At 43.1% G+C, this 11,050-nt stretch overlaps 3 protein-coding genes across 3 annotated transcripts in view; 1 reads left to right on the top strand and 2 right to left on the bottom strand.

Moving 5' to 3' along the window:
- Positions 1 to 961, top strand: part of LOC134184451 (ubiquitin-like protein ATG12) — a 1,204-nt gene extending 243 nt beyond the window's left edge. Inside the window, exons 2-4 of the mRNA XM_062652144.1 lie at positions 337 to 473; positions 604 to 666; positions 820 to 961. Of these exons, the coding sequence (XP_062508128.1) occupies positions 337 to 473; positions 604 to 666; positions 820 to 879 (260 nt within the window). The 3' untranslated portion in view covers positions 880 to 961. The remainder of the gene's footprint in view (positions 1 to 336; positions 474 to 603; positions 667 to 819) is intronic.
- LOC134184449 (cilia- and flagella-associated protein 52-like) lies at positions 950 to 7,051 on the bottom strand. Its single transcript, XM_062652139.1, has 14 exons — positions 6,957 to 7,051; positions 6,686 to 6,885; positions 6,480 to 6,616; positions 5,469 to 5,597; positions 4,726 to 4,825; positions 4,607 to 4,663; positions 4,215 to 4,375; positions 3,960 to 4,023; positions 3,785 to 3,897; positions 3,570 to 3,718; positions 1,906 to 2,203; positions 1,686 to 1,788; positions 1,488 to 1,622; positions 950 to 1,267 (listed from the first exon to the last, which is right to left on the bottom strand). The coding sequence occupies exons 1-14, from the start codon at positions 7,021 to 7,023 to the stop codon at positions 1,049 to 1,051; spliced, it is 1,932 nt and encodes a 643-aa protein (XP_062508123.1). The 5' UTR covers positions 7,024 to 7,051; the 3' UTR covers positions 950 to 1,048.
- Positions 7,052 to 8,678: 1,627 nt separating this feature from the next.
- On the bottom strand, positions 8,679 to 11,000 carry LOC134185092 (protein O-linked-mannose beta-1,4-N-acetylglucosaminyltransferase 2-like). Its single transcript, XM_062652884.1, has 2 exons — positions 10,888 to 11,000; positions 8,679 to 10,754 (listed from the first exon to the last, which is right to left on the bottom strand). The coding sequence occupies exon 2, from the start codon at positions 10,653 to 10,655 to the stop codon at positions 8,811 to 8,813; it is 1,845 nt and encodes a 614-aa protein (XP_062508868.1). The 5' UTR covers positions 10,656 to 10,754; positions 10,888 to 11,000; the 3' UTR covers positions 8,679 to 8,810.
- Between the last annotated feature and the right edge of the window lie 50 nt (positions 11,001 to 11,050).

Genomic DNA, 11,050 nt, shown 5'->3' with positions numbered 1-11,050 from the left:
GTCAATACATATATTTTCAAACATGGAACTATTATACATCACTGCAAAGCACATAACTATAGCTGTCTGTCTGTCTGTCTGTCTGTCCAATACATATATTTTCTGTCTGTCTGTCTGTCAATACATATATTTCTTAAACAAGACATTATTACAGTCTACGCTAAAAATCTGTCTGTCTGTCTGTCTGTCTGTCTGTCTGTCTGTTTGTCTGTCTGTTTGCTACTACTCAGTGCAATCTCATCATGGTTGTGTGCCAGACGACCAGCTGGCTCTTAGTATGATAGTTTGTCTGCACTGTGTGCATTGGTAGTTATGCAGGTTGTGTCTCCATTCTAGTGACTATACTTCTCAAAGCTGCAGCTGATGCACCAATACTCAAAACGAAGAAATACAACGTGAGTAGAGAAAAGACGGTCGCGTGGATTGCTAACTTTGTGAAGCAGAGAATACACTGCCAACCTGACGAATCTGTGGTGAGATGTCGGAGATCGACTTCACACACACACAAACACACACGCACACACACACACACACACACACACACACACACACACACACACAGATGGCTTTGAGTGTTGTGATGTAGTGAGCATGTTGGTTTAGTTTCTATATGTCAGTCAAGCATTTGTGCCTCCTCCTGATCAGACAGTCCATAACTTGTATGAGGTGAGTGTGTGTGTGTGTGTGTGTGTGTGTGTGTGTGTGTGTGTGTGTGTGTGTCTGTGTGTCTATGTGTGTGTCTATGTGTGTGTCTGTGTGTGTGCACGCACGTGTGTGTCTTTCTCTATCTATTTATATCACTCAAAAACTTTCATCTAGTCATTTGGTTCTGATGGCAAGCTTGTTTTCCACTACTGCAAGAGTCAAGCTTGGGGCTAAACAACACAACAAGAACTCGCACAAGTCACTGACAAGAGTTTTTGTACATATCCCTTTGTAAGGCTACAATTAGAAACTCATACAGTACAATAGTATTTGACAACTAATCATAGACTATTGCCCAGCCATTCTACTCGTTGACGTGAACTGCATGAGTGACGAGATAAAACTATTCTTCTGCACTTGTTGGCCGTTCAGTCTCCAATCCATTCTGCGGCGTGTTCTGTGGTGTGAGTGCTGGTGTGGTTGGCCATTTCCATTTGAGGATTGCCCCGTCGTCACTCACACTGATGATATGTCTTTGATTGGGACATATTTTGAGGCGTGTCACTGAACCACCGTGGCCTGTGCCAATGTGGGTCACCTCGCCTTTGTCGTATTGCCACACCTGAGATTGGATATGGAGTTTTAGTGAAGGCAGTGTCATGATGGTAACATCAGATGCTTGTAAACGTGTGTGATAAAATGCAAACACGCTCATGGAAAAACACATAAACATAAACACACACACACACACACACACACACACACACACACACACACACACACACACACACACACACACACACACACACACACACACACACACAGTAACACAGTTGTCTTACTTTTATAAGCTTATCATCACTGCCTGTCACGAAGTACTGTCCATCTGGTGATATATCCATTGCATTTATTGACGAAGTTGCCGATGCCTCCAGCTCGCGAATAGCGGAGCCATCAAACGTCTCCCAATATCCAACCTAAAATGGCAAACAAGTGATGAAGTAAGAGAGAGAAAGGAGGAAGACGTTTGACGGATTTACTTGTCTGTCGGTTCCACTCGTTATGATTTGTGTCTCATCTGGTCTATAGCAGACGGCCTTGAATAATGTGTTGGCAAATATGATCTGATTACGGACAAACCGCCTGTGGGAAAAAGCAAGGGCAAGATGAATGGTTTGCACTCACACACACACACACACACACACACACACACACACACACACACACACACACACACACACACATACACACACCACTCACTGAAGGTTCCATATGATGCATGTGCCATCCGCACTCGCACTAACACATTCAATATCGTTGCTCTTCACTTTGATGCATGAAACCGCACCCCTGTGCTCCTTCATCGCCCCCTTCATCTTCGTCGAACTTCCTGCCACATCCCACACTCTCACTTGCCCCTCACCGCCACCGCTAATGATACAACGGCAGTTGCTGGTTGTAGCAGTGGCAGTAACACCACTGTTGTGTGCATCATGGACTGTGTACATTAGTTTGGCACTCTCAGGTGTGTATGCCCTGATTTTGCCATCATTCCAGCCTGTAGATAGAAGATTATTGGAGGATATTGATAGATGTCAATAATGCAGATTTATAGACAGATGGACTAGGTAGGTAGTTAACAGACATGGACAAACAGGTAGACAAACAGATGCAAAGTTAGGTAAATAAATATACAAACAAACAAATAGACAGGCAGACAAGATACAGACAGACAGACAGACAGACAGACAGACAGACAGACAGACAGAGTGTGCATGATCTTGAAGAATATGTAAACAACCTGCTTTTGGGTCCTGATTCTATGGGATCTATAGGCCATGATCTTCATGAAACGGTGCCAGAGGGGCAGTCACTGTCAGACTTGATCAACGACAATGGAAAATTGCAGCAAAGGCTTACCCAACAACAGCTCAAGGCTGATGTTGACTACCTCTTGAACAACAACTCAAATACAATCAGAGACAGAGCTTGTTTGCATTCATTGTCAGGTAAAGGAGCTGGAGCTTGGGTGTCAGCAATTCCGTCCTCGTCACATGTTGCACTTTCACCACACGATTTCGTTTGGCAACTATGATGAGGTTGGGATGTGACATTCCTGCATCGAGCAATTGTTGTGATTGTGACAAAGAACTGGACATCCAAGGATACCATCTAATCACTTGTAAGACTGGGGGTAGTCCAGTGCACACTCACAACTCAATTGTGTCAGCATGGTCTAACTGCCTTTCTCAACTCAACTTGTCGCACAAGCTAGAGCCACAATATCGGTATGTCAACAGTGACAAGAGGTCGGACAGCCTTGTTTATGACCCAGATTCAGGTGCAGACATTGAATTAGATGTGTCTTTGACTCATCCACGGTGTTTGGACTCAGTGAAGGCAGCCTCCAGAGAAAAAGGAGTAGCAGCAATGAAACAGGAGAAGAAGGAGGCAAAGTATAATTCTGAACTTCTGCCAGAAGGGTCCTGCCATTGGTCATTCCTCTTGTTTTCGAACAATTTGGCCGTTGGGGCGAACAAGCAGTTAGATATTATAACAAACTGGCAAAGAGTGCAAGGGATGAAGAAGAAAGACAAAATGAGACCGACTTCAAGAACAAGTGACGATCAATTATTTCAGTGACTCTACAGCGTTGCAAAAAGTCGTCTCAGACAATCTCATTAGCATAGCGAGATTAGAATGTCAAAATGTAGTTTGCACAGTGTACTTTTGTATGCTTCAGGACCGTAGTGGTCTTGTTGTGTTGGGGTTGCTCATGATGTACACGTTTGATTTAAATGGAAATATATGTATTGAGACAGACAGACAGACAGACAGACAGATAGACAGACAGACAGACAGACAGACAAGATACAGACAGATAGGCAGTGCCATAGCAAACAGACAACATATCTCCATTATACCCGTCACTATACTCTTGCCATCAGCCATAATCGAGAAGGCATTGCATGTCATGTTTGGCACAACGATGCGCAACAGCTCCTTCCTCGTTTCTGAGTCCCAAATGCGCAAATCATTCTGCGAACTCGTCGCAAACAACTCCGAACAATCCCTACAACACGACACGCACAAACTAACACAAACGCACACACAAACAACAGGCCATTGATGATCCTACTTGGGAAAGTTGACGTCTGTGATGGCCGAGTAGTGACACGTGTGCATAAGATCTGACGTAAATTCAGCAAACGAGAAGCGATAAATGTGACAAACTGAAGAGCCAACGTAAAACTAGAGAAATAGGACGGTAGCAAAGTTTGTTTGTGTGTGGTGGGTTATGTAGTTGTTCTTACTTGGTGTCCTCCACCACGTAATGCTAATGACATGATGTGACCCTTCAACGGTTTTGTAGTCGATCTGAGAATCAAATTGTAGAATGAGTTAGAGTTGATCAGTGGTTTGATCACACAGATAGACAGACAGACAGATGGACAGATAGACTGACAGGCAGACAGACAGGCAGACAGACAGACAGACAGACAGGTGGACAGATAAACAGACAGACAGACAGGCCCTAACACCTATATCTTATATTTCTATCCACTCACCTGACTTTCTTGAAGTCTGAACCTCTCAGTTGAGCAACTGTTCCATCACCTGTTCCGACCAACATGTCACCCGTTTTGAGCAGAACTAATGACAGCACACCCAGACTGAACTTCTGCTTTTGTGGGCCAAATTTACTCAACAGCTTCGTCTTAATGTTGATCTGCACACATTTTTAATATTGATTTAAAGGTCACTGTGTGTGTGTGTGTGTGTGTGTGTGTGTGTGTGTGTGTGTGTGTGTGTGTGTGTGTGTGTGTGTGTGTGTGTTGTGTGTGTGTGTGTGTGTGTGTGTGTGTGTGTGTGTGTTGTGTGTGTGTGTGTGTGTGAGTGCGGTAAATTATCATTAAATTATTTAACGTACAAACATCCTGTCACACATAGTACGATATACCTGCAGTACGTCACCACTTGTTGTTCCACAGAATACAAACTCATCACTGTCATCAATCTGTATTAATACAAAAGAAATATATAGTCAATATTCATTACATAAACTATGTAATTGCTGACTTGGAGACACTTGACGACTCTTTTCAGCTGGCCAAGGTTTGCATCAGTTGGACGTATCTTACGATTAGAACGATCAAGCTCCCAAATTCTTAGTGTTTTACTAAATGAAAAATGTTAAGAGTCAAATAATTATGTGTGAGCCCATGTGAGTCTGTGTGTGTGTGTGTGTGTGTGTGTGTGTGTGTGTGTGTGTGTGTGTGTGTGTGTGTGTGTGTGTGTGTGTGTGTGTGTGTGTGTGTGTGTGTGTGTGTGACAGAAGGCTACCACAGCAAGTTTCTATGGACAGTCGTTAAATGCCAAGAGAAGAACTGGTGGCCAAAAACTTAGATATGAAGACATGTTGTGTCATCATCTGCAGAATGTGGGCATCAATCAAGGCAATTGGGAGCCACCAGCGTCTGATCGTTTGGTTTGGAGGAAGAAAGTGTCATCTGGTCTGAAGAAGTTTGAGGATGAGAGAATGAAAAAATTAGAAGAACGACGACACATACACCAGCAAATGGCACAAGTAGTAACTACAAGTCAATATGTTGCACCATCTGTCATCGTGGTTGTCATTCTCGTATTGGTCTCTATGCACATGAACAAGCACACAAGCGATGGCTGAATTCTAATCAGTAAAGAAGTTGTGAACTCGTACACGAGTAGCGGACAATGAATGATGATAATGATAATGTGTGTGTGTGTGTGTGTGTGTGTGTGTGTGTGTGTGTGTGTGTGTGTGTGTGTGTGTTTGTTCTTACTCTCCGCCTGTCACAAACACATCGTCCCTCTTGTTGGAAAATGCAACCGCAAACACAGTTCCTGCACTTTTCATGGCAGCAGGACTACCACACACGGCCTCTTTTTTAGACAGATCCCAGATTGCAACACTAGAGAAGACAGCAATTAGACATAATTTAGTACCCACAGTCTATCATGTTCATATATGGCTGTGTCTATGGGTCTGTCAGTCTGTCTATCTGTCTGTCTGTCTGTCTGTCTCAATACATATATTTTCCATTTAAATCAAACGTTTACATCATGAGTAACCTAACACAACAAGACCACTATGGTTCTAAAGAATACATTATTCCACTGCACAAACTACATTTCGATGTTCTAATCTCGCTATGCTAATGAGTTTGTCTGAGACGACTTTTGCATTGCAATGCTGTAGAGTCACTAAAATAATTGATCGCCACTTGTTTTTGAAGTCGGTCTCATTTCATCTTCCTTCATCATCCCTTGCACTCTTTGCCAGCTTGTTCAAATATCTAACTGCTTGTTTGCCCCAACGGCCAAAATGTTCGAAAACAAGAGGAATGACCAATGGACAGGACCCTCTTGGCAGAAGCTTAGAATTATACTTTGCCTCTTTCTTCTCCTCCCGTTTCATTGCTGCTACTCCTTCTTCTCTGGAGGCTGAGTCCAAACACCATGGATGAGCCAACGACACATCTAACTAGTTGTCTGCACCTGAATCTGGATCAAAAACGAAGATGTCCGACCTCTTGTCTGTCTGTCTGTCTGTCTGTCTGTCTGTCTCTAGTTGTACAGTCTTACAACTCTCAGTGATTTTAAGAAGTTGTCAAAGTTGTCTAAGTGCAACTTCGATAACTTTACATACGATAGAGACGCTCAACATTTTGTCATTGACTGTTATTGTTTTGCATAAAGTTAGCGCTTGTTATCGGTAGAGTAAGAGTTCAAATAAAATAATCTGTCTGTCTGTCTGTCTGTCTGTCTGTCTGTCTGTCTGTCTATTACCTCACCTATTGTCGTCTCTTCCTCCAAGAGTAACCAGAAACAGATCAGAGGGAGAGAAAGCCAACGCCTCGACCTTCACCTTGTGCAACTTGAACGTCGCATATCTCTCTTTCTTCTCATAATCCCACACAATCACATCAGCCTGACAATCAACACCAACCAGTACGTCACACACCCAAACCACTACCAACGCATCACCAAATCTGCTCACAACAAATCCCATGTGAGTGACTTGACCAGATGCAATAAAGCGGCCACTCCTTGATACGACGAGACATGACACGAGGTTTGTGTGTCCACTGAGGAAAGTCTGCTTTTGCGAGGCGATCTCTTCTATGACAACGTTACAGCCGATGGCGTAAACAATGTGACTGCGGTCAGGATGGCAGAGTAATCCACCGGGAATGTGGCCTACAAACCGTGAAAGACAAGGAAGGAAGAAATTCGACGCTTACTTGGGAGACGTGTGATTTTTGTCTTACCGTTGAAGCCAACTATTGATTCGAGTTCTAGAGATAAGGCGGCTGCAGTCTCTCTTTCAGAGCTCATTGTGCACACAGCGTCTCTGTAAGTTGTGTTGCTTGTGGCAACGCGCATGCGTTGTTAGAACCAGGCCTCGCTTTTGATACTGACACGTGCGACACGTGCACTAACTAATTAATTAGGTTAAAATGTGTTAAGTTAACAATATGGTTTACTAATTTGCCAATGAGTCGATTACTAATTACCTGCTTACCTCAAGGACAGTCTATCATCAAGACAATTCTAGCATAAATCGGTCTGCAACGTGACGTCACGCACTTAATCACTATTTACTGGCATGTTCTAGTTAGAACGTAGACAATCAGATGATTTTCTAACATATGACGCACGAACGCAGTGTTACACACACACACACACACACACACACACACACACACACACACACACACACACACACACACACACACACACACACACACACACACACACACACACACACACACACACACACACACACACACACACACACACACACACACACACACACACACACACACACACACACACAAACTCTCTACATACGTCAGTAACAACTTCGTAATCAACAATACTAATTAGCTAATAACCACAAAAAGTAGATAAAGACAGCAGCTACACGAGTGTACAGCGCACGGCACATTTCACAACACGTATGTGGCAAAAGTGCATGTACTATGTACTGGACATACCTGACAACTCCACCTATACCTATAATAGCTAATAGTTGTTTATTCGTAAAAAGTACAAATTAGGTTTGGCAAAGGCAACACTTGCTTAACATAATGCAACGAGTTTCCGACCGCCATTACGAATGAACTGTACGTGCGTTGTGAGTGCATGCGTTCGTCCGTGCGTCTGTCCTGTCTTGTGTATCCCTCGTCCTCTGGCTAGCGGGGGTGGCTGCAAGACCACAACTATTTTCCTCTTGTTGTAGAGAGACCTTTGCGTCAAATGGCATCGACTGCTGGCCTAACTGCTAGTGCAAGAGCTACTAGAGGTGAGAGTACAATGAGATGCAATGCAATGGCTAATGCAATTATTATTATTACTGAGTTAAATAAATTTTACAAAGAAAAGGTAAACTTGTATAGAATTAACGTTGAGAAATTGCTGCATGTGTGACGTAATTTGTTTTTAGTCAATTTCTAAATAGACAAAAAGTTTAGCTGTACAACTAGAACTTTCTCTACTAGTTGAAAAAGGCACTTGTAAGTATGCAACAACAGCTAACACGTGTGTGTGTGTGTGTGTGTGTGTGTGTGTGTGTGTGCGCGTGTGTGTGTGTGTGCTTTCTAATAATCAATTAAAATTTATTCCAAACTCAACATACAAATTTTATCTCATACTTCAACATTACGTATTACAAAATGCAAACAGCATGACTATTTTAGATACAAAGTACAGAGCTGTAGACAAATACCTGGTAAGAAACACGCCTGTAATGGTAGGTTCCCATTGTTTACTATATATGTAGTGAACTTACAATCATTCTTGCTATTATTAAACCATCATGAATGACATCACATCATTGCAAAACAACTGAGTGTCGCAAGAAGCAAGGCATGTAGCAAAATTCAGGAACCCAGTTACATGTCAGTTAGCGTTGGCTAGGTTTCCCAACAGGAAATTCACTTTGCAATGTCTAATATTGTGAAACGCAAACGACACAAACACAATTTATTAGTTTGTTTGATATATACTGTTGTATTTGATCAAATAGTGGTCACAATAAATCACGGCTATCTTCATAGACATCAAAATAAAGAATAAAAGGGTAGAGCAAGATTTTTTATACTTCCAATAGATTTCAGAAATTATGTGTCACAGAGTACACTACCACTAAATGGACCTTCCAAGTTACCTATAACAGATCGTACCCACACAATATAGTTTGCATTATGTCTGATATTATGTGTAAAAGCGAACTCGGTTGCCTGTAGCTTATACGCATTGTAGTCGTCCACTCCCTTTTCTTGAATCCAAACTTCATACCACACTTCTCCAGGTATATGCTGCTGATTCCAGGATGGAGCCCATGAGACAACTAACGAAGCCTCAACGCTGTCTGAACTTGCAAAGCAGGTCACATTCTTAACTTTAGATGGAAAGATTGTTCCAGGTATGTGACTGGCCTTCGCCTGTTGAACTTTGTTCAAGTTGTCCTGGATATGTATTGCAGATTGCCATACCTTCTTTACCATTCGAACAACTTCTGGAATATCTACGAACGTGTCCTGATAGATTCTGTAAAGCCACTCGGGATTCTCACAGCACCAGTGAGCTTCTACTCTCCGACTGCTCTTGATTTTCTCCTGTTGTTCTTTGTCTAGGTGGGATATGCCACCATATGTCGCCTCATAGTCGGGATGTGTGATGGTATTGTCTTCATTGTTATTCTCCCAATACTGATAAGCAACGTTCATTCCTGGTAGTTCTGTGAGTGTTTTGTATGGCGTGTATTCCTTAGCTGGCACAGCATATGGAAACAGTTCGAGTAGCGCAGATCCCTCCCGAAGAAATAAAGCAAGTGTCAGTGATGATCCATGCATGCCGATGAGAATAGAAGCATTGGAAACAAGAGCAATTTGCTCCTGTAAAGTCATTGATTCAACTTCAGCAATGTGAACACGTGTTTCCAGTTGACTAGTAATAGTAGTAGCTAAATCGTTTTCATTCAATATAAGTCTATTCATGGACCTACTTAGTAGGACAACATTTCTTGGCTTTATAGAACTCTTTGGATAAAGTTTTATAACTTCACTCTCATCTTGTTGCTCTTTAATCCCAAACTTGCTTCTGATGAAAGATCCAAACTGTCTGAGAACGTAACCATTCGATTCAGAATCGGAGATAGGACCCTGTGGACGATTAAACCCATACTGATACCAAGTTGGCAACTTGTTCAACCCAATCAATGCATCCTCAAAACAGACCACCGAGTTGGATGACTTGACAAGGGACATGGGAGATGAAGGAAACAGATCCTGCTTCATCAGAAAGCCATAAGGTGCAAGAAAGTCGTACAAATTCAGGAAATCCCGGCTCCCTTCGAGGTTGCTGTGATCGTCCATCATGACAAGTCTGTAATGACATCTCTCTCTGTTGTCACAATCGAGATGATGTTGTCTAATGGTGAGGTATAAAGGCAATAAGTCATCATGAATGACGTGCATCAAATTCCCAGGATTGAATCTCTTGAAGATGATGTGTCTCCCTCTCTCTATTCTCTCCACCTCAATACTTCCTTCCTCCAGCACACTAACCGGTACATCAGTATACTCAAAGTGTTGCGTATTATGTCCAACCACAGACGACAAATCCAAAAACGCAGGATCGAATCTCTGCCTCGGTAACCCGGCAGCCAGAGTCTCCGAACCGTGAAAAAATATGAACTCGTCTTTTGCAGCCCGATAACACAAATTTTTGAAACGGCACGAACGTGTACGCGACGAGTCTCCCTGGCAAAAGACAGCACTCCCTCGACGGACAGAAGACACGACAACCTCGCTACCAGACCTGCTAGCCACATATTCCTCTTGCTCATCACTAGTCCGACGTTTGGCGTCCATCTCAAGGTAAAGACCGGCGAGAAGAACGCAAAGACAGCCGGATATTATCCCGTAGCGGTACCACGATGCGACCATTGATGCAAAAGTCATCTTTCGTCAATCTCTTCGACAAGCGCCGCTTCGATTTCGAGTTCTTCTTCCGCACGCGCACGGTCAAGTGAACGACAACACCAACAAGACGGACAGACCCTGTAACGCAGTGGCACAGCCGAACGTACAGCCAAATGATAGCCAAGACGAGAGCCCGAGTAAACCGAACGCGACCCCGCAGACGAACCATTGTTAGTGAGCAATACAAAATTAAGACACACCAAACTCTTACCACACAGAGGCAAGACTGATCCCGATGTGTGACACGCCGGCTACAAGTAGTCTCTTTCCCCACTCTCAACGGGCATTACCCTCGTGCGTAAATCCGGTTCCGCTCCATCAACATGCGAAAACGACTTATCGCGTGACTTGCCGCCCACTTTCCGCATTAGGGA

The sequence above is a fragment of the Corticium candelabrum genome, chromosome 9 (genome assembly GCF_963422355.1).
Source record: "Corticium candelabrum chromosome 9, ooCorCand1.1, whole genome shotgun sequence".
Lineage (NCBI taxonomy): Eukaryota > Metazoa > Porifera > Homoscleromorpha > Homosclerophorida > Plakinidae > Corticium > Corticium candelabrum.
This window is presented reverse-complemented; position numbering and strand designations above follow the sequence as displayed.